This window comes from Trichomycterus rosablanca, chromosome 26 (genome assembly GCF_030014385.1).
Source record: "Trichomycterus rosablanca isolate fTriRos1 chromosome 26, fTriRos1.hap1, whole genome shotgun sequence".
Lineage (NCBI taxonomy): Eukaryota > Metazoa > Chordata > Actinopteri > Siluriformes > Trichomycteridae > Trichomycterus > Trichomycterus rosablanca.
In genome coordinates, this window is record NC_086013.1 from 9,291,926 (window position 1) to 9,319,775 (window position 27,850).

General features: G+C 43.5%; 1 protein-coding gene across 1 annotated transcript in view; it reads left to right on the plus strand.

Annotated features, from left to right (window-relative positions):
• Positions 1-27,850, plus strand: part of LOC134303206 (mediator of RNA polymerase II transcription subunit 13-like) — a 190,501-nt gene that overhangs the window by 149,570 nt on the left and 13,081 nt on the right. Inside the window, exons 5-20 of the mRNA XM_062988543.1 lie at positions 2,601-2,758; positions 4,766-4,960; positions 7,577-7,741; positions 10,690-10,837; positions 11,955-12,059; positions 13,557-14,222; positions 14,333-14,540; positions 15,984-16,062; positions 16,152-16,273; positions 18,815-18,917; positions 19,021-19,238; positions 20,714-20,883; positions 22,879-23,786; positions 24,656-24,835; positions 24,934-25,157; positions 27,631-27,826. Coding sequence (XP_062844613.1) covers positions 2,601-2,758; positions 4,766-4,960; positions 7,577-7,741; positions 10,690-10,837; positions 11,955-12,059; positions 13,557-14,222; positions 14,333-14,540; positions 15,984-16,062; positions 16,152-16,273; positions 18,815-18,917; positions 19,021-19,238; positions 20,714-20,883; positions 22,879-23,786; positions 24,656-24,835; positions 24,934-25,157; positions 27,631-27,826 — 3,845 coding nt within the window. The remainder of the gene's footprint in view (positions 1-2,600; positions 2,759-4,765; positions 4,961-7,576; positions 7,742-10,689; positions 10,838-11,954; positions 12,060-13,556; positions 14,223-14,332; positions 14,541-15,983; positions 16,063-16,151; positions 16,274-18,814; positions 18,918-19,020; positions 19,239-20,713; positions 20,884-22,878; positions 23,787-24,655; positions 24,836-24,933; positions 25,158-27,630; positions 27,827-27,850) is intronic.

A 27,850-nucleotide genomic window follows, 5' to 3' on the forward strand; every position in this document is an offset into this window, starting at 1 on the left:
ATGACATATTTATGATTAGGGAGTACGGGATTAAAGCTAACAGTAAACAGTACATGTAAAAGTTGGCTGTGGGTGTGTAAGGGTTTGTTTGTGGGTGTGTAGTGAATCAGCCTGGTGTTATGACTCCAATGTTCTGTTGTTCTTGGTGAGCTGGAGGAACACTTACATGCCACACAAATTGCTTCAGTTGACTTGCTTATGCGCGCCCTCTTCTGGACACACTGGTACATTTAGGCAATGCTTAAGAGCAACATAATGCTGCCAGTACTCCTTGTGTTGGCATGGTAATCCAAGTGTTACTGGTTTATGAAACCACTGCTTTCTTGGATTCAACATTCATTCATTCATTTTTTTTATCCGCTTATCCAATTAGGGTTGGGGGAGCCTATCCCAGCTTTTCAATGGGCGCAAGGCACACAGTAACACCCTGGACGGGACGCCAGTCCATCGCAGGGCAGACACACATACACACACACATACACACACCAATTCACTTACAGGGCAATTCAGTTTCTCCAGTTAACCTGACTGCATGTTTTTGGACTGTGGGAGGAAACCGGAGCTCCCAGAGGAAACCCACGCAGACACGGGGAGAACATGCAAACTCCACACAGAAAGGACCCGGACCGCCCCGCCTGGGGATCGAACCCAGGACCTTATTGCTGTGAGGCGACAGTGCCACCCACTAAGCCACCGTGCTGCCCGATTCAACATTTAAAACCTAAACCTTACTCTATTAGGAGTTACTGGACTAGTGATCAAAAGGTTGCTGGTTCCATCTCCCCCTCTGCTAAGTTGCCACAGTTGGACCCCTGAGCAAGGCCATTAATATCTTACTGGTTTTTGCAAACTGTTCGTCTTTTACGTTTAAATTAGTGAACAAAATTCACTAGTATATAGTGGACAATTTAAAGATTGAAAGATGTGCTGGGCACAATAAACCGCTGGGCTAAAAATAAAACAAACTGGGTCAACTGAGTAACACAGTGGATGATGGACTGCATAGAGGGTGTAATTTTTAAACCAAACTTTTGGTTAGAAATCTACCTCATTTGGCCCAATCGTGTTAAAAATTTTACTCTTTACACTGATTTCTTGGATTCAACATTTAAAACCTAAGAAAACACAGTTCAACAATTGGATGATTTCTATTTTTTAAGGAAATAAAGTAGAAGGAATTATATATATTTATATTTAATTGAATATTAATTTATATTAATTGAAGGTTATTAGGAAAAAGTTGATGGTGATTTTCAAAACACAAATATATTTGAATGTTTGATTTTGAGTACAACTAGATGAGCGTATTAGGGTTGCGGTAGCTCAGTGGTTAGGTTACTGGACTAGGGATCAAAAGGATGCCTGTTCCATTTTCTTCTCTGCTAAGTTGCTTCAGTTGGACCCCTGAGCAAGGCCCTTAACCTTCAATTGCTTGCTTTGATACTGCTGATAAAAGCAGTTTATTTTTAATAGGAGTTGATTCTTCTAGTAACATATAGCTCTCTTTTACCCCCCTCACAACATATATATATAGTGGATTCTTTTAAAGTTTAGAACATATACTGGACACAGTAAATTGATGTGACAAAAATAAAACAAATTTGGTTAAGGATGTTGGATTACACCAAGAGTGTAATTTTTAAGGCAAATTGTTGGTAAAAAATCTACCTTATTTGGCTAAAGATGGCCAATTTTCACTTCTGACACTGCGATCCTGAATTTATAGGGGAAAAACTTGATAGTGCAGTGGTTCTCAACCTTTTTTTTTCCTTCTTAGACTCCCCTGTGGTAAAAAAAATAAATAACAGGGACCCCCTACACTTTCAGTAGGGATGACAATACGTATTGTCTTCTTGCTCATGTGAAATTCTATGAATCCACGATTAAGGTATATTATCTTGGTATTTTCTGATTTGAGTTGATGTAGTGTGTTTACATCTGTTGAACTGGTGGTGGGAGCTTTCTCACCTTGGTTTACTTTAGTGTGATCTGCATCAACAGCTGAATCAGGGACCAGTGGTGGTGTGCTTGGAACTGTGCAAAAACTCTCGGCCATGAAAATCAAACTGATTTGACTTAGCCTTTTCGAGTGTGTTTTGGGCATCAATTTTAGGCATCAAAGCTGTTTGCAAGTCATGCCTTCTCGACCAACAGCTTGACCTCAGTAACAAATACTGTTATTGCAGCAATGAGGAGACAGACTCCTTATTCATGCACATGGTTTTGGAATGGGTTATCCAACAAGGTTATGGTCTGGCTTATACTTATGTTTGACTTTAAGTCTGCTAACTACATGAAATGACCAAATCGTGCACTGTGGTTGCTTCTGGGACCAGTGGTGGTGTGCTTTTCACAACTTCTGCCAATGCTTGGCCATGAAATGTATTTATTGATATAGTTCTTGTGCTGTTGTTGCTTTTAGGGGCAAATTTCTTAGGGTTATCTTGGGTGCGGATCATTTTAACATGCTGTAGTCCCATACTGTCAGTGTAGTGGTCTTCTGTCTTCCCACTGACCTATTGAGTCTCCTTGTTTATAGTAGTTTCACATGATTGTAATAATGGAATTGATATACTGATTGATTTATCTTCTCTCTTCAGCAGCAGCAACAGCGAGCACCTCTCATGCTCCTTCTCCTTCTTCCTGCACGGTGAGAGTAACGTATGTACCAGCGTGGAGATTTCTCAGCACCAGCCTGTCTACCACATCACAGAGGAGCATGTGCACCTGGCCCAGACCTCCAGCAGTCCCATACATGGTGAGATGTACCAGCTTTACACCGTCCTGCCTTTACTAGAATGCCAACAAACATTTAAGCTCCTGATTTGCCAGCTGTTTTTTGTATTACTACCTGACCATTCAGACAAATGTCCTCTCAGCACATAGACAGTTGGACTTTACTTTTAGAACTTGCCAAAACTCAGTGTGTTTACATGGACAGCACTGTCATCTTATGTAATGACCGTAATTTGATTATTGGGTTTACATGCACTTCAGTAATCTAATTATGGGAAACCTCCAAGTTTACATGAGCTACCGAGTAAACAGTTTTTCATGTAAACAAATGACGTTTGCAATGCAATGAAAGATAAAATACACTTGCATATGTCAGCATGTCTTTGTGGTTGCACCCTTCTTTGAATGGTCTATGTACAAGGGACCTTCAAAAAGTTTCTGCACTTTTATATTTCCATTGGTAACAGTGAGGGTGTAGTAGGAGGAGTAGTACTTGGTCGTGTCTGAGACACTGAGAGACGCTTATAGTCCGGATTTAGCGCCATCTGATTTTCACCTTTTTGGATGCTCAAAGAAGCTTTAAGGGGAAGCAGATTTTCATGTGATGATGATGTGAAAGCAGCAGAGCATTTTTTACTGACGGTATTAAAACGTTGGTACGACGCTGGGAAAAATGCATCGGAAGGTGACTATGTAGAAAAGTCAGGTAGTTTTTGAAACTCTTGATAAATGAAACTTTTTAAAGAACCCTTCTATAAACCGTAGATTAAGACGAGCTTTAATGACATGAACCATCAATTTTGGAACCCCGGATTCCAGCAAAAGATCTGTTGGCAGAGAATGGTACTCCGATTCAAAACGGAAAGAGGATTTCAGGAATTTTGTGGCTTTGTGGACTGATAAATATGTTGCGATCCTAGAAGACGTAAAAGGATGCCTTTATTTGTCATACTTACATGCACACGTGTACAGTACAATGACATTCTTTTTTTTTAGCTTGTTTGGAAGCTGTGGTCATGGCGCCCCTGGAGCCGAGAGGGTTAAGGGTCTTGCTCAAGGGCCCAACAGTGGCTGTATGGCAAAGCTTTGATTAAAACTTTCAACCTTTTGATTGATAGCCCAAAGCTCTACCCAATAGTCCACCAATGTACCACTGAGGATACAAGATAGCCTATGGATAGCCTATACAAACTCCTTTTAATACTGGTTAAAACTGAAAATTATGTAAAAATGGCATAAATGTAATTTTTAAAGGGTTGTTTTTAGGTATTTTAAGTCATATTTAAAGCACATGTAGACATTATAATGCAAATAACAGCCCATCAACACATCAGCGTATGTCTGGTGATAGTTCGCGTTTGCATCATGTTGTATGGATGAAATACCATACATGGATTAAATACATGGACATTTACTGTATATGGAAATAGACCGATTACTGGGTAGAAAACCAGGTAGCTTAATCAGATTACTCACACTCAGTGTAAGACCTTAATCATATTAAGATAATCTAAGTATGCTGTATACATGACCTTTTGAATAATCAGTTTACTGTCAGACCTCTACCTTGATTAGATTATTAGTAAGCTTGTAAATGTAAATGTACTTACTGTTTTATACATGTTGACTCCAGGTTGCATTCCTGGCTGGACTCATTTGCACCTGATATATTTAGATTTTGGGTTTCAGTAATGCTTGAAATGTGTTAGATGTTAATGCATTTAATGTTTGAATAAAGGAGGGATTGTTGACTAGTAAGATTTGTAAAATAATATGTGTTTTTAAGTAAGATAACACACTTGAATGCCAAAAAGAAATACACGTACTGTCCATATTAATACACTGTCTATCTATTTCTCATGTCATGGAAAATCAGATCAGGCGCCCGCTGATGTTGATCAGTGTTCAGCCTTTGTCTCACGTATCCAGATCAAATTAGAACACCTTCTAGTGCTGTACAAGCAGTTCTAGCATGACAATGTGCTGTTTATGTAGCATGCTAATGTATACCGCTGTCTCTTCCCATCAGTGATCCTGAGTCCGTACGGGCTGGGTGGCACACTGACGGGCCAGGTGTTTAAGATGAATGATCCAGCTGTGCGGAAGCTGATGGAGGAGTGGAGCTACTTCTACCCTATGGTGCTGAAACGTACCGGTGGCGAGCGCGATGATGGCAACCTCAGTTACGACTCCAATAGCCATGTGGCCTTGGAGGTCATTGTGGGTGAGTGGTTTGAACAAGCTAGCTTTATGACCATATATGGTGGGAGGCAAAAGTCTGAGGCCGCTGGTGTTTTGTACATTGTTTCTCATTACAAATCTCAAACGTTAAAGCTTTGTAGCTACTACTTACTACTTGTTAGGAAAGAAAATGTGTGAGGGTTGCCTGCCATGGACTTTCTTCTACCTGAAAGACGACACTTGAAGACAGAGAAAGCCAAGAATTCAGTAACATCACTGATCATCACAGGATGATCAGATTTTGCACAAACATTTGGAGTCCATGCCAGCTTGAGTACATTCTGTCATCACAGCAAATGAGGGATCACACCAAATGCCAACAAACTCACAGCGATTGGTATATATTTTTTTCAAGCAGAGATGTACACCGTTGTTACCCCCTTTCACCCTGTTCTTCAATGGTCAGGACCCCCACAGGACCACCACAGAGCAGGTATTATTTGGGTGGTGGATCATTCTCAGCCCTGCAGTGACACTACCATGGTGGTGGTGTGTTAGTGTGTGTTGTGCTGGTATGAGTGGATCAGACACAGCAGCGCTGCTGGAGTTTTTAAACACCTTACTGTCCCTGCTGGACTGATAATAGTCCACCAACCACAAATATATCCAGCCAACAGCTCCCCATGGGCAGCGTCCTGTGACCACTGATGAAGGTCTCGAAAATGACCAACTCAAACAGCAGCAATAGATGAGCGATCGTCTCTGACTTTACATCTACAAGGTGGACCAACTAGATAGGAGTGTCTAATAGAGTGGACAGTGAATGGACATGGTATTTAAAAATCCACTCATACCAGCACAACACACACTAACACACCACCACCATGTCAGTATCACTGCAGTGCTGAGGATGATCCACCACCTAAATAATACCTGCTCTGTGGTGGTCCTGTGGGGGTCCTGACCATTAAAGAACAGGGTGAAAGCAGGCTAAAAAGGTATGTAGAGAAACAGATGGACTATAGTCAGTAAATGTAGAACTACAAAGTGTTTCTATATGGTAAGTGGAGCTGATAAAATGGACAGTGAGCGTAGAAACAAGGAGGTGGTTTTAATATTAATAGCTGATCAGTGTATATACAAAGAGGTAAAAGAGAATCACCAGTTGAGCTATGTTGGGCTGGCATACAATGGAGTTACTATAACAAACCCAGACGAAGCCCAGGAGTTGTAGCGCTTATCAGCGCTAATCCCTCCACAGCTCCTTCTGGTGTTGGCGTTATTTAAGAAAAGCCCAGAGATCAGTCCAATGCTACGATGAGTCATTGCATTGTTCTAGACAGCCGGTAAAATAGAAGACTGTTGAATTGCATCCTTGCTTACATAACTGGAGATCTCTGATTAGAAAACGTCTTATTATATATTGAAACTGGATCTTGGATCTGCTTTTTTCTTTATATTTTCACTTTTCCTCAAAGTGACTCACAGAGTCAGTGAGTCGATTCAGTAAGCCAGCTGTTTAAACAATCCCCCCTTCCATTTTTTTTTTTTTTTTTTTTTTTTTTTTTTTTGCTAGTTAAGGTTAAAAAATTGGCCATTGGTGGACTGAGTAGCTGATGCCAGTTGCAGTTTCCTTGTAGTTAGAATCAGTTTAGCCTTTTGTTTCATTTGACTCGTGAGTTAAGTCACCTCATGCCCCCTTGTTCACGCTCAGGATTTTGATTTGCCTGCTCCTTTTGCTTGCCGGATTGCCAGCTGGTTTGCTCTGCAGGACGTTCATTTTTGACGCTCTACAGCAGGGGTGTCCAGACTCTTTCGTAATAAAACAAATAAAAATATAATAGACCTACTTGATTATTAACAACTACTTCCTTTATATTTGAGTGACTAATGATCTATCTTTGACAGTGTCGTGTAAACTAGAATTTTCCCAGTTTGCCTCCCCAATTTATAATCGTAATGGGAGGATTATTATACTTATTTAAATTAAACGTACCCACTTCCCTCTGAACTCAGTGAAGAAATATTAATTTTCCCAGAGAGCCTAAAATCTTCTGCACTTGCTGTCTAGTTTTCGTGTTTTTGGAGCCGCAATGTTTAGCCAAAAAGTCAGGAATGCTAATGTAGATGTAACTTTAATGTTTTGAGTTGGAGGAAAGAAGATGGGGTGCATTTTCGATTTGTTTTATGCGATAGCGACACCCAGAGTTCAAAGAGTCCAATCTGTTTTTTTTAATCCTGTTTAAAAGTGAGCCAACTTTAATTTTATTTCTGAAATACCTCGTGAGCCATTTCAAAAATGGTAACTGGCTGTTTGGACATCCCTGCTCTAGAGCTTTGCTTTTAGTACCACCACAGGGCAATGAATTCCTGGTGCACAGTGTATAGAGTTTTTCCCTTCAGTAAAAGGCATTTTCTGTTTGTGGCTTCTATTATGTTTTGATGCTGTTCCCTTGGTTCTGTTATTTAGCTTAGTGGTTAATCTTTTACTGTTGACCTTTACTTCCCATTACAGTTACTTAAACATAAACAAAATACAGATATCTATAAGAGGTGTTAAAATATATACACATTGCATTAATAAATCCTGCTTTGCCTCTCTAGGTCACATCTAATGTCTGTATTCTTTTCCCGTATTTTGTCTCACGTTTTACTTTAGGAGGAGTAAGGATGATCTACCCAGCAGCCTTTGTGCTTATTGCCCAGGCTCATCTTCCAATGGAGCAGCCTCCTCCTGCCCAGGGAGTTCAAATCGGCACTAGAGACTCCTCAAACTGTGGCATCCCTCTTACCCCTCCTACGTCCCCAGAGCAGCCCTGCTCAGGTAAAACACACAATTACACAATCTATCAGCTATGATATTTTAGATCATAACTCTTAATGGACCATAATAAGATAGATAGAAGATATACTTTATTTGTCATATATACAGGTGTACGGTACAATGAAATTCTTTCTTCGCATATCTCAGCTTGTTTGGAAGCTGGGGTCAGAGCGCAGGGTCAGCCATCGTACGGCTCCCCTGGAGCAGACAGGGTTGAGGGCCTTGCTCAAGGACCCAACAGTGGCTGCATAGCAGAGCCTGGATTTGAACTGCCAATCTTCCGGTTGATAGCCCAAAGCTCTACCCACTAGGCTACCACTGTCCCTAAATCTTAAAATTATAAATCTTAAAGTTATAAGATAGGTATTAGATATCAGGTGAAGTAACATTTACTTGTATAGTGCTTTTTACAATATATATTGTCTCTAAGCAACTTTACAACCCCTGATGAGCAAGCCGAGGGCGACAGTGACAAGGTAAAACTCTCTTGAGAAACCTTGAGAGGAACCTAGCCTCCTTGGGTGGCCGGGAGAATAATTTGGATATGTCTAAAGATCAGAGATGTTCACAAGTCACAAAATACAAGTCCGAGTCAAGTCACGATTCTTTAGGCTAGAGTCAGTTAAAAGCTGGTAATCGTAGTAATAACTGATTCCCAGCGGGAATCGTATAATTTCTTTTATATAACTGATTTATTACACCTGTTAGTAATTGCCATGACTGAAACACATGAATTCAGTATTTAGCAGGGATGTCCCAAGACTAATCATTAGCTGGATACACTGATCACTTCTTTACATTCCCTCTTAGATTGCCAATCAACGAGTACATTTGCTTGCATCCCGGCCTCATTACCATCCACCTTTTCAGTCAGAATGCAATCATGCTTGCAGAGCATTTCCTTCTAATGGCTCTGATAAAGACCCACTGGCCCACATTATTACCTGCTAGAAGTGCTCATTAACCCTACCATGTCTGTGTAATCTTATGCCAGTGTGAGTACACACATGCTCTAAATGTAATCCCCTCAAATCCTTATCAGACTTTTCTCTGCTACTCGTGAAAATAATCTTGTGTCTGTCTTTGTAGGATTAAACTGTGTTGGATAGCAAATCTCGATGCTCCCTGTTATTGTTTCTTGTGGCAGAGAATGAATGGCAAATGAAATACAGAAGATAATGTTGGATTGAAATGCCAGTGCCAACTAATGCCACTAATGGTGCTTATAGCTTTCCCAGACGGTACACTAAATCAGGCAGTCTGGTCCCCCTGTGATTTACAAGATGTAGCGTAAAACCTTTCGTTTAATTATTATTCAATTATTATTATTTTTCTCTGCAACTTTTTTTTTGGCCCGTGACCCACCCAGGGGGTCATGAACCAGGGTTTGAAACCTGTACTAGATCAGTGGTTCTAGGCGGCTGGGGCTAACTATGGGGCTATAGGGGGGAAGAGTAAAAAATTATCACTTGTGCTTGTGATGTCACAAATGCTTGTGATGTAATAAACCTATTTTAAACTACCTATAGCCTATGTTGGGTCTTTGAGAATGGACAAGTATTTTATTCACCCACCTTAAAAGTGTAAAGGTCAATGAATGGCAACTACAAATGATTCTGATTCAGTTGTAGAAGTACTGTAGATCCCATAAAGCAAACCCAGTTGAGGAGGCCTCCACCACCAGTTCACCAGTAGTAAATCCACTATACAGTATCAACCAAAATCAGAAAATACCAAGATATACACCTTGATTATGGATTCATTGAAATTCCTATGAGAAAGAAGGCAATACCTTTTGTCATCCTTGCTGAAAGCCTAAAAATAATATCGTTACCTGTGTCAAAGGGGTCCCAGAAATTTTTTGTAACGAGGGGTCTGATCTTTGTACACATTTAATTTGAAAGTTACGAAATCCTCTTTAAATAGCATAAGAAAGGTCATCCAGTCTTTTACTAGCAACCTAGTGACCTCTAGCGACTCCAATTGTTTGCCCAAGAAGCCGGCTAGACCGGCAAAAGAAAGAAGTTTATCACGTTCCTTTATGTGTGTTATGGCTCTGAGTACAAGTCCGCCACTGGCTGGTGTCTTGGGGGTATGCCAGTCTGTGGACGGCTTGGAGGTCAATTGGGGTTGGGGGGGGGATGCTGGAGCCTATCCCTGCTTTTCAATGGGTGCAAGGCACACAGTAACACCCTGGACGGGGCGCCCGTCCATAGCAGGGCAAGCACACATACACACACCCACACACACACACACACACACACACCCATTCACCTATAGGGCAATTCAGTGTCTCCAGTTAACCTGACTGCATGTTTTTGGACTGTGGGAAGAAACCGGAGCTCCCGGAGTAAACCCACACAGACACGGGGAGAACATGCAAACTCCACACAGAAAGGACCCGGACCGCCCCGCCTGGGGATCGAACCCAGGACCTTCTTGCTGTGAGGCGACAGTGCTACCCACCGTGCCGCCCTAATAAAATATTCTAAATTATCTAAATTATTATTACATTTAATTATTGAATGAAAGTATTAAATTATTAAGTGCAAGGTGCAGTTTTGCTTTTTAAAGGTACTTGCTACACAAATAATGTAGAAATTTTTGGAAAACACAAAGCAAGTGCTTCATAAGCTTAAAAAACATTATGTGAAGTACACTCGGCTGGGCTGGCTTGTTTACATTCCTTCTACCAGCCACATTAAAGATGTGCCCCATTAACCTCTTTTGCCATCTTTGTCTTTGCTGTTCATGTATATGGCTAGCTTCACATTATTTTTTGCAGTGGTTAATTAAGCCTGAATTCCATAGTGAGGTTTTGGTTTGATCAGGGGTGATACTTGGTCTTGGTTTTACCACCGCTCAAGAGGCTTTTCTCTCAGTTTGCCATGCCGTCACAAAACGTTCTTTTAGCATTCAAAGTGATGTTACATTGTGTTTTTTTCTAGGTGACAGTGGCTTTCAGACTGCAGTCTCTAGTGTCAGTAGTCAAGAGTGTGGAGCCACACATAGCCCAAAGCATTCTCAGAAGAAGCTGACTAATCAGATGGTCCATCAGGCATGGAAGGAATGCTACATGAACCAGCTACAGAGCAAGTATGTGTTCTTCATCCACATGTGTTCTTCATCCAAAAAGTTCTGGGCTTGCAATTGATATTTCTTGGAGTTCCTCAATGCCAAACTCATCAAACTGTCTATATTGTCCTTTCTTTTCCCAGTATCACACAACTGGAAGCTGATCATTTATGTAATATAACTGATTTTGCTACACCGACTAGGCATAACATTATGACCACTGACAGGTGAAGTGAATAACACAGATGATCTCTTCATCACAGCACCTGTTAGTGGGTGGGATATATTATATTAGGCAGCAAGTGAACATTTTATCCTCAAAGTTGATGTTAGAAGCAGGAAAAATTGGCAAGTGAGCCAAGTTGTGATGGCTAGACGACTGGGTCAGAGCATCTCCAAAACTGCAGCTCTTGTGGGGTGTTCCCGGTCTGCATTGGTCAGTATCTATCAAAAGTGGTCCAAGGAAGGAACAGTGGTAAACCGGCGACAGGGTCATGGACATCGTTGATGCACTTACGGAGCGAAGGCTGGCCCGTGTGGTCCGATCCAACAGACGAGCTAATGTAGCTCAGATTGCTGACGAAGTTAATGCTGGTTCTGATAGAAAGGTGTCAGAATACACAGTGCATCACAGTAGTTGCAGGGCACTTGTCAAACTGGTTTTGACAGCAAAAGGGAGACCAACATAATATTAGGAAGGTGGTCATAATGTTATGCCTGATCAGTGTATATGTGTAGCTAAAACACATTTACTTGGTAATTAGGAGGAGTGTTCGCATACTTTTGGACATTTAGTGTACACTGCTATTACATTACATTTTTGGATTTTGTTACGGATTTACCTGAGCACTTAATGTTTACCCTGTACTTACTCTGATGCCTGTGAGGAACCTCTGATTCTCACCTCACGTTGCTTTGAAGTTTCACACATCAAAGTGCTAATCATACAAACAATCAACTCCAGCTCCTCAGACCGTCTGTGTTTATAATTGATGAAGTTACATCAAAGTCGTTTTCATGTGCTGTCTCTGGTATTTTGTCTACTTTGTCTGTTTGTCTACTTTTAAATAGTGTTTAAAAAAAAATAAAGCTCGTCACTTCAGTTGTTTATTTTTTTTCATAAATCTTGCCCACACAGGTGCAATCTGGTGAATGGCTTGGTGCCAGAGAAGAAGGTATCCAATGGTGTGCCAGTTTGGGACTTTACTGACCCAGGGGAAAGGGCCCCATGTAGTTGTTTCAGGTAGGTTTCCTTGATCATCTGATTTTGGACCGTAGTCCTTCTCATTTCTCTGTTCTGTCTTTGGTTAGAATCTGTATTTTGTCTATAAAGTGCCTTGAAAAATGATCCAGCACTTTATTTTTTCAATTCAATTATATCAGTGGTATTGCCAGATGATAAATTTCCAGTTGATCCCTAAAATAGTATAAATATATGTCTAATTAATATTAAAGGAGCATTTTATTTAAACAGTTTAATTAAATACACAATATGACCAGAAGTATGTCGTCAATGCATTCTAAAACCACATGGTGTTCACTCACCCACCCAAAGTTTGGACTGTCTGTGAGAGGAAAATGTTAACTTACACTAAAAGTATTATTGATACCTAGAACATGTATATACACCGATCAGGCATAACATTATGACCACCTTCCTAATATTGTCTTGGTCCCCCTTTTGCTGTCAAAACAGCCCTGCAACTGCTATGCACTGTGTATTCTGACACCTTTCTATCAGAACCAGCATTAACTTCAACAGTAATTTGAGCTACAGGAGCTCGTCTGTTGGATCGGACCACACGTGCAGCAACGAGCCTTGGCCGCCCATGACCCTGTCGCCGGTTTACCACTGGTCCTTCCTTGGACCACTGTTGATAGATACTGACCACTGCAGACCGGGAACACCCCACAAGAGCTGCAGTTTTGGCTGACCCAGTCGTCAAGCCATCTCAATTTGGCCCTTGTCAAGCTGGCTCAAATCCTTACGCTCGCCCATTTTTCCTGCTTCTAACATCAACTTTGAGGATAAAATGTTCACTTGCTGCATAATATATCCATCATTTGTCTATCTATCTATCCATCCATCCATCCTATCTGTCTGTCTGTCTGTCTGTCTACCCATCATCTATCTATCTATCTATCTATCTATCTATCTATCTATCTATCTATCTATCTATCTATCTATCTATCTATCTATCTATCTATCTATCTATCCATCCATCCATCCATCCATCCATCCATCCATCCATCCATCCATCCATCCAGCCATCATCTGTCTATCTATCTATCTATCTGTCCGTCCGTCCGTCCGTCCGTCCGTCCGTCCGTCCGTCCGTCCATCCATCCATCCATCCATCCATCCATCTATCTATCTATCTATTTATCTATCTATCTACTTATAAATACTTTTAAAATAATAGAACTTTGTAAGGAAGACGTTTGTGAAGAGGAATGGACCAATTTCCAATATGACTGTAGACTGCACTTGCTGCCAAAAGTAGGGAGATAAACGAGAGGGAAATATAATTTTATTTACATTTGAATTCATATTGTATTATTTTATTCATCTTTCTTTGTGTGATTTTACACAGTGACCTGTTGTTCCTACAAATGTATATTTGTAATTGTAATAACAATAGATTAAACACATTCGTGCCAATTGACCTCTGTTAAGTACCATTTTGCTGTTGTGTTGTGATGACATTTTGGCTCAGTTCCTACTTTTTTGCCCTTGAAGGTTGAGGCAGCAGTCAAAGCAACAGCAGCAGCAGGCGAGCAACTCCTGTGCCAACACCCAACCCAGTGCCAATTCCTCCTCCTCGTCCTCCTCGTCCTCCTTGTCCTTATCTTCTCTACACCCGCCCTCGACACCCAAACACAAGCCTTCTGACAAAGCTGACAAATCGGACAAAGGGCTCAAACGTGCAGCCATAACTCCCTTCCACCACCGTCTTTCAATAGACCAGCAACCGTGCCCGGAGCAGGATACACCCTCTGGGTCCCAGCTAGCACTGGTACCCTTGGATCCTCCTTTGGATTCCATGTCTGGATGCAAATACTCTAAACCATTGTTTACCATGACGAAAGGCCCAGAGTCTCTTCTTCATTCCCCAGTATCGCCACTTCCTCCAACCCTAAGCCCACACCCTAGGGTGCAAGACACAGAGGTTATGGAGGCACCCATGAGTGTTTCCCACTTCCTTGAGAGCATTTCAGTGCCAGCACCTCCAGAAATGAGCGACACTGCACTGTACACAGCCTCTTTGGTGCCCAGAGATGCCAGCGAGACCTGGTGGAAGTGCTACAGGACTCCCATTTTAGATAAAGCTGAGTTAAGGCCCCCAGAACTCTCCTGTGATGTAGTAGAAAGCAAAGCAGAAACTGAAGGAACTGCACTTAAGAGGTATAAATGCACACACCTACAATTTTTTTAGCTTTTATGCGCTATGATAAGGTTAACTTTGCAGTACCACATCTATAATGGGTTTAACCCGGCTTCTCTGCTCTTGACAGGTTTTTCGCACAGACGCACAAGAGGTTGAAGATCTCGGAGGACTGTCTGCAGGAGCACATAAGCAGTCTGGGATTACTTCAGCAATCTGGAGTTGAAGGGCTTGGGGAGCCTGGTGAGGACCCCTATGACTTTAAGGAAGGGGACATTGAATACAGCTTTCCCACCACCAAACGGCTGAAGAGCAGGGATCCGAACAGAAAGTCAAAGGTAAGCAATCATGCACGACTCAAAGTTTCTGGACAAATGGTGGACTTTAAGCTGAACTACTTCTAACATGACTGCAGGAACTGATGTTGGGTGAAGATCAGTCTCAGAGTCTGTTCTGAGTTCAACAGTCTGTGGTCATCAATCATAGTGAACTGAGTTTGTGGGCACTTTTAGGTTCAAATGGAGAAGGTTCTTGTATAGAACCCTAGACATTGACAGGAATTGTGTATAAAGACAGGAAATGTTGTTTTTGCCACTTCCATGGCCACAGGTGTACAAACATTTGTGAAAGAATGGGTCGCTCTCAGGAGCTCAGTGAATTCCAGCGTGGTACCGTGATAGGATGCCACCTGTGCAACAAGTCCAGTCATGAAATTTCCTCGCTACTAAATATTCCACAGGTAAGGTCAGTGCTATTATAACAAAGTGGAAGCGATTGGGAATGACAGCAACTCAGCCACCAAGTGTTAGGCCACGTAAAATGACAGAGCGGGGTCGGCGGATGCCGAGGCGTATAGTGTGCAGAGGTCGCCAACTTTCTGCAGAGTGAATCGCTACAGACCGCCAAACTTCATGTGGCCTTCAGATTAGCTCAAGAACAGTGTGTAGAGAGCTTCATGGAATGGGTTTCCATGGCCGAGCAGCAGCATCCAAGCCTTACATCACCAAGCGCAATGCAGAGCGTCGGATGCGGTGGTGTAAAGCATGCCACCACTGGACTCTAGAGCAGTGGAGACGTGTTCTCTGGAGTGACGAATCACGCTTCTCCGTCTGGGGGTTTGGCGGTTGCCAGGAGGAACGGTACTTGTCTGACTGCATTGTGCCAAGTGTAAAGTTTGGTGGAGGGGGGATTATGGTGTGGGGTTGTTTTTCAGTAGTCGGGCTCGGCCCCTTAGTTCCAGTGAAAGGAATTTAATGCTTCAGCATACCAAGAGATTTTGGACAATTTCATGCTCCCAACTTTGTGGGAACAGTTTGGGGATGGCCCCTTCCTGTTCCAACATGACTGCGAACCAGTGCACAAAGCGAGGTCCATAAAGACATGGATGACCGAGTTTGGTGTGGAAGAACCTGCACAGAGTCCTGACCTCAACCTGATAGAACACCTTTGGGATGAATTAGAGCGGAGACTGCGAGCCAGGCCTTCTCGTCCAACATCAGCATCTGGCCTCACAAATGCGCTTCTGGAAGAATGGTCAAAAATTCCCATAAACACACTCCTAAACCTTGTGGAAAGCCTTCCCAGAAGAGGTGGGCCGACATTATATTAAACCCTATGGATTAAGAATGGGACGTCACTCAAGTTCATATGCGTGTGAAGGCAGACGAGCGAATACTTTTGGCAATATTGTGTAGGTCTTAATGTAGGTCTAGTACAGATATCATCAGCATTTTTACTGTAAACATTTTGGTAACTTGTGTTTGTCCGTGTGCGTTCCTAAGGGAGAGGAGATCAATGGGAGCAGTGCAGTCCCTGAAGGCAAAGACGCCATGTCTATATTCAGTTCCGCTCCAAAATTTGGTGAGTTTACGGTATCTGAATCATCCATACACACATTTAAGGAGAACATAAGTGTCTGACCTTTTTATCCTATGCTCTTATGTTTACAGAGGAACTGGCTCAAGACGAGTCTGAGGGCAAGGCTAACCCCCCACTGACCAGAGAGAAGGATCTAATAGTGCTTATCTCTGACTTGGAAAATATCTTTGGGGAGGAGGAAGATGATCTGGGGGTGAGCTACTGTTACTGTTGCAGAATACATATTTCGGTTAAAGAATACACATTTGTTTATTACAGTATATTTTACTGATTGACACAAGTAGACGGGTAGTAATTTAATATGGTATAATATGGTAACATTTTGCAAATCGATTTTTTTGGCCTGAAACACAAAATGCCTGATGCTGATTGATATAAAACATAAAAAAAATCTAATAAATAAATAAAATTACCTAAAGCTAGATGTACACTATTATACACTGACAGGCCAAAAAAAAGGTCACCACCTGGATTTAAATAGGTAAGAGCCTCCCATTGGATAATTACTGCATGGGTGATTATGTTTCAGCTGGCAACAAGTTATTTAACCCTAACTGATGCAGTGAGTAGCTTCTCATTTGTTAAACAACCATGTCGAAAGACACATCCTGTGGTCGTGGAAAAGATGTTAATCTGTTTCAATAGGGTCAAATTATTGGCATGCATCAAGCAGAGAAAACATGTAAGGAGAAGCTGAAACTACTAAAATCGGGTTAAGAACTGTTCAACGCATTATTAAAAAGTGGAAGGACAGTGGGGGAAACATCATCTTCGAGGAAGGAATGTGGTCGAAAAAAATCTTGAATGATCGTGATTGGCAATCACTTACACGTTTGGTGAAATCAAATGGTAGAAAAACTACAGTAGAACTCAGGGATATGTTTAATAGTGACAGTAAGAGCATTTCCACACGCACAATGCGAAGGGAACTCAAGGGATTGGGACTAAACAGCTGTGTAGCCTTAAGAAAACCACTTGTCAGTGAGGCTAACCGGCAAAAATTTGCTAGAGAGCATAAAGATTGGACTCTGGAGCAATGGAAGAAGGTCATGTGGTCTGATGAGTCCCGTTTTACCCTGTTCCGGAGTGATGGGCGCATCAGGGTAAGAAGAGAGGCGGCTGAAGTGATGCACCCATCATGCCTAGTGCCTACCGTACAAGCCTGTGGGGGCAGTGCTAGTCGGTCAGGTCTAGGTTTAGCAACGTTATGTGCCCAAAGAATGAGGTCAGCTGACTACCTGAATATACTGAACGACCAGGTTATTCCATCAATGGATTTTTTCTTCCCTGATGGCACGGGCATATTCCACGATGACAATTCCAGGATTCATGGGGCTCAAATTGTGAAAGAGTGGTTCAGGGAGCATGAGACATCATTTTCACACATGGATCGACCACCACAGAGTCCAGACCTGAACCCCATTGAGAATCTTTGGGATGTGCTGGAGAAGACTTTGCGCAGTGGTCCAAATCTCCCATCATCAATACAAGATCTTGGGGAAAAATGAATGCGACTCTGGACAGAAATAAATGTGGTGACATTGCAGAAGCTTGTGGAAACGATGCCACAGCGAATGCATGCCGTAATCAAAGCTAAAGGCGGTTTGGCGAAATATTAGAGTGTGTGACCTTTTTTTTGGCCAGGCAGTGTATGTACACCATTAATTTAGTGTAGCCAATTTGTCTTCTGCTCCTGGAGACCCTTATCGCATCTGAGGAGGATATATTTGCCTGACACACGCTCCCTCCGACGTGTGCTCAGTCCATTGAACCCTTCTTATTCACCCATACTTTGGTGGATTCACGTTCATCCACCTCTGTACGGGTGCCTCGGGCTACTAACCAGGGTCCTTGCACAGTGTCGAAGACCCCTCCCTTTTTTTTAGTTCGGTCTTTTCCCACACAGCGGACTTTAGTGGCCAATTTTGTTTGCTGCAGGTATTCCAATTGTGCCTGATATTGGGCGCCCAGCCGACCGGTAGCAGAGCTGACATTTGAACTGGTGCGCTAGCGGAATATCCACCTGGGCGCCTACTATTATACTGTATTTTAGACAGACACGCCTACAATTTCTATGCTTTTATGTGCTATGACAGACAAAAACAGATGTACAGATGTCTTTCTATACCCAGTCTGAAAATCAATTAAAAAAAAAGTGGGCGAAGAGCAGGAAACACCCCGAACAGGTTGCCAGTTTGTCACAGGGCACACACCTAGGGGGAATTAAGTATATCCAGTTAACCTGACTGCATGTCTTTGGATCGTGGGAGGAAAATCAAAGCACCCGGAGAAAACCCACACAGACACAGAGAGAACTTGCAAGCTCCATAGAGAAAGGACCTGGACCTTCGCTCCAACCCAGGACCTTTTTGCTGTGAGGCGACAGTCCTACCCACCAAGCCACCATGCCATCCAAGATGATTCACTGCCAAATGATTCATGAATGAATCGTTACATTACGTGCTCCAAAATCTTGTGCAAAGCCACACCAGGAGAGAAGAGACTGTTATTGTTGTGAGAGAGGATACTCCACATTATGCTCATTGTGAGGTTTGTCTGAAAGTCGTAATTTTGATGCCCGGCAGTTGGCAGCTGTTTTGACCCTGGAAACATGTCAGTGTTCTCTGGTCAATCATGTAGTACCTAATCAATACAGGTCAGATTAAAGGTGGCAGCTCAAGTAAATAAATAAATAAATGATTGAATATCATTAAATGTATTCATCTTTCTTTAGACCACTTTTCCGAATCATCATCATCCAACCAAGACTGTGGTCCCCGGAACAGAAGAACGCACTCTGGGCATCGATGGGCGAGTAGCAGTGCCATATCCATCCAGTAAGTCGTTCATATCAATACATTGTCTATACACTGTTCTAGGCTTTCTTGCTCGACCGCTTCTTGTGCTACCTCTCTTTTTTTGCTCTTTCTTTGTTCTCAGCAGTAGCAGAGCTTCAGCGAATGTTCCCTACGCCCCCTTCTCTGGAGCAGCACCCAGCGTTCTCCCCCATCATGACCTACCGTGACACCCCCAGCCAAGAACCTCCAGCCCACTCGGCAGGACTCGAGCATCCTCTCAATACACATAACAGCCAGCTTAGTGACTTCAGAATGGATATGGAGGATGGCATGACTAGCCCGAAAGCGGAAGACGTGCGGGTGGGTACAGATAAGTACATTCACCTAGCACTTTATTAGGTACACCTATCTGGTACATACAATAATTGATTATTTTGAAAGTTATACCTCATACAGATTAACTTCATGGCTAGACAATTACTGACTGGAGCCGATCTGTTGCTTTGCACCATTCAGTGTTGTTGGGATTTTTACATACTGTTTAAACCCCTATTGGCCTCTTTATTAGGAACATGTGTGCACTCGTTATTGTATACAATTGACAATTTCTGATCACAGGGTGCTGTTGGCTTCATATTTTGGAACTTAGGGCATTATTCTGCTTTAGCATAAAGCCCCAACAACACTGCTGCACCTACTACACTTTTACCAGTACAGCATGTACTACCATGTCGTATTTAATGGATGTACATAGAGTAGCTCAGCACACTATTTATTCATAGTGTGTCTTTACCATTGCTTTATCCTGGTCAGGGTCTCAGTGGGTCAGATTCATTGGGTGAAAAAACTCCAAACTCCAAACAAAAAGGACCCTGGTTGCCCGACCAGAAAACCCAAGCCCTTTATGATTTGTAGGCATTGCACCTAGTGTTCCCCAGTAGAACCAAGCCTGCCATGACAATGACCAAGATACACTGATCAGCCATAACATTAATGGTTCTTCAATGGTCAGGACTCTCCCAGGACCACTACAAAGCAGGTATTATTTAGGTGATGGATCATTCTCAGCACTGCAGTGCCACTGACATGGTGGTGGTGTGTTAGTGTGTGTTGTGCTGGTATGAGTGGATCAGACACAGCAGTGCTGTTGGAGTTTTTAAACACCTCACTGTCACTGCTGGACTGAGAATAGTCCACCAACCAAAAATATCCAGCCAACAGAGCCCCGTGGGCAGCGTCCAGCCCAGCTCAGATGACCAACTCAAACAGCAGCAATAGATGAGCGATCGTCTCTGACTTTACATCTACAAGGTGGACCAACTAGGTAGGAGTGTCTAATAGAGTGGACAGTGAGTGGACACACACGGTATTTAAAAACTCCAGCAGCGCTGCTGTGTCTGATCTACTCATACCAGCACAACACACACTAACACACCACCACCATGTCAGTGTCACTGCAGTGCTGAGAATGATCCACCACCTAAATACTACCTGCTCTGTGATGGTCCTACGGGGGTCCTGACCATTGAAGAACAGGGTGAAAGGGGGGTATGTAGAGAAGCAGATGGACTACAGTCAGTAATTGTAGAGCAACAAATTGCTTCTATATGGTAAGTGGAGCTGATAAAATGGACAGTGAGTTTAGAAACAAGGAGGTGGTTTTAATGTTATGGCTGATCGGTGTAAAGCGGTTAATTAAAATAAAATAAAAAGTTACATTTTATTTATTATTATCATTATTAGTAATATTGTTATTATTTCTTTAGCATTTGGGTAAAGCCAGCCTCAACACTTGAGCTCAGTTTGTATGGTGTTTCTTGTGTCCTCTTATCCAGCCACAGATTATAGGTTCCATGTTCGCTCCGGTGCGGAACCTGCCGAGCCAGTGCCTCCCCTCGCTGAAGATCCCCGAGCAGTGCTGCTACAGGCCCTCCTGGTCCCTTCTACCCAAGATGGAGCACTACTGCCCCCCAAACCAGGCCTCTTTTGCACGAGATGGTTATGCGTAAGTGCAGTCTTCAGATAATAATATAATATTTTTATAACGTTCAAATAACTGTAGAAACTTTTATACACTGAATGTAACTTCATTGTAAATTGTAAAAATAAACACACTACAGAAAGTTGGAACGGGGAAAAATAAAAGGGAAAGGTTTATAGAAAAGTCGAGTTCAAGATTGCAAATAATTTAGTCCTTTACCGTCTACTGTACAAAATATTGTGAAAAGATTCAGGGACTTTGGAGAGATCTCAGTCTGTGTAGAGCAAAATGGGAAATCACTGCTGAATGTGTGTGACCTTTGATATCTTAGGTGGCACTGCATGAGAAATTGACATGCTGCTGTGTTGAATATAGCCACATGGGCTTAGGAGTACTTCAGAAAACCATTGTCACTTAACACAGTCCGCCACGGCATCAACTAATGCAACCTGAAACTGAGAAAGCCATACATCAATTACAGTACATACTGAAATGCTATAGATTTCTTTTGACCCGGTTGCTCTAGGAGTTCATCTAGTTGCCATTAGTATTGATTGGTCATGGTTTGGAAAGGCACACATCAGAACTTTAAGGGTCCACTATTTAAGCTATATTGTAATTTTTATGCCAAAAAAAACAAAACAAGCCACTAAGTCCAAGAAACTGTCTGTGGATATCCATGATCAGTCCTAGATGTCTATAGAGTCCATATTGCCATATAAGACCATTTTTAAGGCTGTGTTTAAAGGGAAGAAGCTTGGCACAACCTTTAAGTTCCCTAGAGTTAGCTATCTGTCCAGATTGGGTGTTGAGGCAAGAAGGGTCTTGGTCAGGGAGGTAAGGAAGAACCTTTCTTCTTGTTCCTCAGCCTTTGTCCCGTTTTTCGGTTACGGGGTCGGCATTTCCGGCTTCTTCCCGTTAGGGGTCGCCGGCGGGATTTGGCACAGTTTTACGCCGGATGCCCTTCCTGACACAACCCTCCCTATTTATCCGGGCACTGGTCTGTGCATTCCAGCAGCTAGGTAACTATTGGACAATTCAGTGTCTCCAATTAGCCTAGCGGCATGTCTTTGGACTGTGGGAGGAAACCGGAGCACCCGGAGGAAACCCACGCAGACACGGGGAGAACATGCAAACTTCGCACAGAAAGGACCCGGGGATCGAACCCTTCTCGGACCTTCTCGCTGTGAGGCGACAGCGCCACCCACTTAGCCACCGTGCCGCCCGAGGTAAGGAAGAACCCAGAATACTATAAATCAGCAATGGCAAGACAGACCCCGTTGTTGAGTGAAAGGCATGGCATTTAAAGACTTTGGCTGGGGCGCCCAGGTGGCGCAGCGGGATGTTCCGCTGCACACCAGCGCAGAGGTTCTGAACTCCCCGGTTGGCTGGGCGCCATCTAGCGGGCATAATTGGCAGTGCCTGCAGGGAGGGATGACCGGACTACGTGGGTACTCTGTGTAAGGACCCTGATTGGCAGAAAGAGAGGTGTTTGTACAGAATGCATGGGTAAAAAAGGGTTCCGTTAAGGGCTGCGCGTGGGTCGGAGGAGGCGTGAGCGGCAGTATACCCACCTCCACTACAATCGAGGATCCCCCAGCAGCAGAAGACAAATTGGCTACGCTAAATTGGAAGAAAATGTAGAACAGCAAGCGAAAAAGGCACTACACAGCGCCTGGCTGATGCCATCTCTACAGTGAGACATGGTGGTGGCAGCATCAACCTGTTGGGTGCTTCTTAGTGGCAGGGACAGAGTGCACACATACTCAGACAGTTCACCCTTTATTCTATCAAACATCTGTGGCGAGACATGACAAGGGTATTAATATGGGACAGTGGTAGCCTAGTGGGTAGAGCTTCGAGCTATCAATTAAAAGGTTGATAGTTCAAATCCCAGCTCTGTCATGCAACCACTGTTGGGCAATGTCCAGCAAACTCATGTCCACATATTTTTGGCTATATCTAGAAAAAGACACAGTCAAAATAATGTCTCTCCTATCTTCCCCCTACTCTCTACAGTAACATCCCCAGCATTGGTACTCTACAGGATCAGGACTACACCCAGACGAGCGCCGGCGCCTCCGTCGGCACGGCGGGCGGAGTCCTCCCCTCCCCGGCCACTCCTCGTTTCTCCGTCCCTACCCCTCGCACCCCGCGCACGCCACGTGGGGGGATGGGCCCCGCCAGCGGGCAAAGCTCCATAAAGCAGGACGGCACCGAGCTCAGCTCGCCCATCTCCACGCCTTCCACTGGCCTGCCCCTGAGTTCGGTAGAGCCCCTGGCATCGGGGCCGGTCCTGCCCGAGGCGCACAGCCTCTACGTCATTCTTCTTCTCTCCGACTCCGTTCTGGACGTGTTCAAGGACCGCAGCTTCGACAGCTGCTGCATCTGCGCCTGCAACATGAACGTGAAAGGCGCCGACGTGGGCATCTACATCCCCGACTCCACCCGCGAGGACCAGTACCGCTGCATGTGTGGCTTCAGCGCCATCGCTAACCGACGACTGGCACACGGCGCGGGGCTCTTCCTGGAGGACGAGCTGGACATCTTCGGCCGAGACTCGGAGGCTGGGCGTGCTGCCGAGAGAAGGCTGACGCTGGGCAGGAGGGATACGACTAGCGGCGGGCGACGGGCTCAGGAACAGACGCCCATGGAGGTGTTAGGGCTGATCAGGGAACAGTGCTCGCACCCGATCTTGTCCTTGGCCTCGCTGCACAGTCCTGCCTCATGTTCTTGCTGTAGCAGGCAGCGGGCGCTGATGCATAACTGGGTGTCTGATCGGGTCTGGGCGGACAGCAACGACGCATGCGTGGAGTGTTATAATGCGCTGGTGCAGGGGCTGCAGTACGTGGACAATGCGGCCGGAGGGAAGGTGGAGCAGGCTTTGGTCAGGAGCAGCGCCCTGCATTCCTGGTCTCATACGAATGGTAAATATAAAGGCTACACATTATAGCTAGCTAGGAACCTGCTTTGTCCTGGTCAGGGTCGTGGTGGGTCAGGGACCACCCAGAAACACTGGGAACATGTTGAGAACACCGGGATCCACCTTGTGCATGTCTTGAGGAGTGGGAGGGGATGGGACCTCCCACAGACACAGGGAAACTTCAGAAGTACCCTTGTTGCTTGTTGCGAATCTCAGCGGTGCTATCGACCTGCCAGGCATCTACACAGACACGATTGTCTACAATTAAATGGGCGAATGACTGAAAGCCTTCAATGGATTGGCACCCTGTTTAGGGTATTCCTGACGTGCGCCCAGAGTTTCCTCATGGACCTGGACACGCCACAACCCTGATCAAGATTAAGCATTTAATAAAATTAACTTTGGTCTGGGTTGCCAGACCTTTAGCATCTCGATCAGCTTGTGGATCCCGGGTTTGATTCTTGCCTCTAGGTGCTGGGTTGGGGAGCTTAGGTGGCACAGTGTTAAAAAAACACTAGCACACCAGAGCTGACATCTTAAACTCATCGGGTTCAAATCTCAGCACTGCTACCCGGCAGGCTTGTTGTTCGTTCAGGGCGGGGGCGGGTGCAGTTAGTGATGCAATTATGACCTCTGCTGGCACAGTCGTGGGATAACGCGTTGATCAGGGTGTGGCTCTCCATACACAAAGCTGATTCGCATATGAACTCGCCTCATGCAGGTGAAAAGATGCAGTCGGCTACTGCACACGTGACGGAGGGGGCGTGCGTCAGTCACGGCTCTCCTCAGTCAGAGTGGAGCCAATATAAGCAGGACTGAACTGACCGATTTGTTGTTTGTTGGAATTAATTTAGCACTTGTGTGTGCCCACAGTGCTGGACATTAGCATGCTCTCGTCTCAGGACGTGGTGCGCATGCTGCTGTCCCTACAGCCCTTCCTGCAGGACGCCATTCAGAAGAAGCGCACCGGCCGGACCTGGGAAAACATCCAGCACGTCCAGGGTCCGCTCACGTGGCAGCAGTTTCATAAAATGGCTGGACGTGGTTCCTACGGTGAGTACGAAGGAATGCCACATTTCAGCAGGTGTCCATATACTTTTGGCAACGAGAAAAAAAATTATTCTATTTTGTTTGTGTGCTTTAAATACTAGGATCGGAGGAATCTCCAGAGCCTTTACCCATCCCTACACTGCTGGTGGGTTATGACCGGGACTTCTTGGCGCTTTCTCCCCTGGCTTTGCCCTTTTGGGAGAAGCTGTTGCTGGAGCCCTATGGGGGGCAGAGGGATGTTGCCTTCCTCGTCCTCTGCCCCGACAATGAAGTGCTGCTTGCTGGTGCTAAAACCTTCTTTCAGGAGCTCAGTGCTGTCTATGAGGTAAATAACCAGGAAAAAAAAAAGTATAGAGGTACCTTGCAACCTGCCACTTACCATCATTTCCACTTTGTAGTTCAACAATTACTGACTGTAGTCCATCTGTTTCTCTGCATGCTTTGTTAGCCCCCTTTCATGCTGTTATTCAATGGTCATGGCCCCAACAGGACCACTACAGAGCAGGTATTATTTATGTGGTGGATCATTCTCAGCACTGCAGTGACACTGACACTTCTGGACTGAGAATAGTCCACCAACCAAAAACATCCAGCCAACAGCACCCTGCGGGCAGCGTCCTGTGACCACTGATGAAGGTCTAGAAGATGACCAACTCAAACAGCAGCAATAGACGAGCGATCGTCTCTGACTTCACATCTACAAGGTGGACCAACTAGGTAGGAGCGTCTAATAGAGTGGACAGTGAGTGGACACGGTATTTAAAGACTCCAGCAGCACTGCTGTGTCTGATCCACTCATACCAGCACAACACACACTAACACACCACCACCATGTCAGTGTCACTGCAGTGCTGAGAATGATCCACCACCTAAATAATACCTGCTCTGTAGTGGACCTGTGGGGGTCCTGACCATTAAAGAACAGGGTGAAAGCAGGCTAAAAAGGTATGTAGAGAAACAGATGGACTACAGTCAGTAATTGTAGAACTACAAAGGGATTCTATATAGCAAGTGTAGAAACAAGGAGGTGGTTTAATGTTATGGCTAATCAGTGTACATCCGTATGAGGAAAAAAATACCTTGAAACTCAACACCTTTTAAACTCAACGCCACGCCCAGAACCAATTAACGTCAAGTTTCAAGGTACCACCGTATTATGTTTACACTCGTCACCAAGCATGGCGATTTAATAAAAAAGTAGAATTTGAACCCAAATTAAGGAGGCTTTGCCATGTAGCTTTAAACTTGTGCTCTGGTGAACAGAAAGTCAAACAAAATATCACCGGGTTGGTAAGTTGTGCCCTTCTATTACAGTTGTTATACTGCTAAATTAATAAATAGAATAATTATAAATTAAATTATATAGAATAAATAAAACTAGTTCTCAGCCTCAAAGCCTCAAAACCACTGTCATGCTACTATAATAAATATAGCAACATGGGTTGGATATACTTCGGAAAACCGTTGTCACTTAACACATCCTTCCGCTGCTGCAAGAAATGCAATCTGAAACTATTATGCAAGAGAAAGCTGTACATCCATTCCATGCAGATATGCTGTCAACTTCTCTGTGCCCATACTTATCTCAGATAGACTGAAAGACAGTGGAAATGTGTGCTGTGATCACACGAGTCCATGGTTCAGCTTGTATTTGGGAAAAAAAATTGATGTTGAGTTCTTCATGCCAGAGATGAAAAGGATCATCCAGACTGTTATCAGCAAAAGGTGCAAAAGACGATGTCTGTCATGGTATGGGGGTGAATAAGTGCCCTGAGCATGTGTGTTACCAACCCTAAATAGGACAAAAGGGTGGTAAAACAGGCAGTGAATGAAAGTAAATAAATAAAATAATAATAATCTGGGAGGCTGCGTTGCACGAATGCCTAGTCAGAGTTTGTATTTACCGCCCTCTGGTGGTTAAACTTTAGTATTAAATATAATATTAAAAAAACACAATGTAAATAAATAAATACATTTATTTAAATAAATATTTGTAAGGTTTATTTAATGTTTCTGAATGTCCACACATTTAAAGTTGTACATCCAGTCAATTATATTTGTTTCAATATATAATCAATTATTTTAACAAGCGATCTTACAGAAATCCAAGACCTATTAAAATGTATTTATTATTCGATTTTTTATTTTTTTATTTATTTTTATTTTATTTTATTTAACCAGGAAATTAATCTCACTGAGATTTACAATCTCATTTGCAGGAGAGTCCTGGCCAAGATAAGCAGCAACATAGTACATAGTTACACTTACACAAACAACATACGACAAACATGAATACATAATATAGACAATACAATGCTCATTTAAAACAATTACAAACCGTTTTACCTATGTCCATATTCAACAACATGTTTTTAAAATAACTTAAATTCACCAAATCCTGCAATTTTAAAACATTCTGCAGTGTATTCCAGTCTGATGGTGCAGCATGATTAAAAGCCTGTTTCCCTAATTTCGTACGTGCCAAGGGGACCTTAAGAAGATACAAGGTGCAAGAGCGCAGACAATAATTTCCAGGTTTTTTACGATTTATAAAATTGCATAAATATGAAGGTAATAAACCTAAAATAGACTTATAAATTAAAATGTACCAATGAGTTAATCTTCGTGTGGTTAATGAGGACAGAGCTGCTTTTTCATAAAGAACACAATGATGCGTAGAAAACGAACACTTTGTAATGAATCGCAGTGCACTATGATAAACAGTGTCAAGTGAACGTAGATAAGATATGGGTGCATACATATAAATAATTAATTTCCACTCTCCATGTGTATTTCAGTCCTGTCGTCTGGGAAAGCACCGTCCCCTGTCCCGTGTGTCCAGAGACGGCATAGTTCAAGTGGGGTCAGTAGAATCCAAGAAGCTGGAGGAAGACGCAGTGGACGAGTGGATTACAGGACCCTGGGCTGGCCAACACCAGGAGGACAACCTCAGTAAACTCAAGCTCTATGCCCAAACCTGCAGACAGAAATTAGGTATGAGCAGTGTAATTGTTAGTA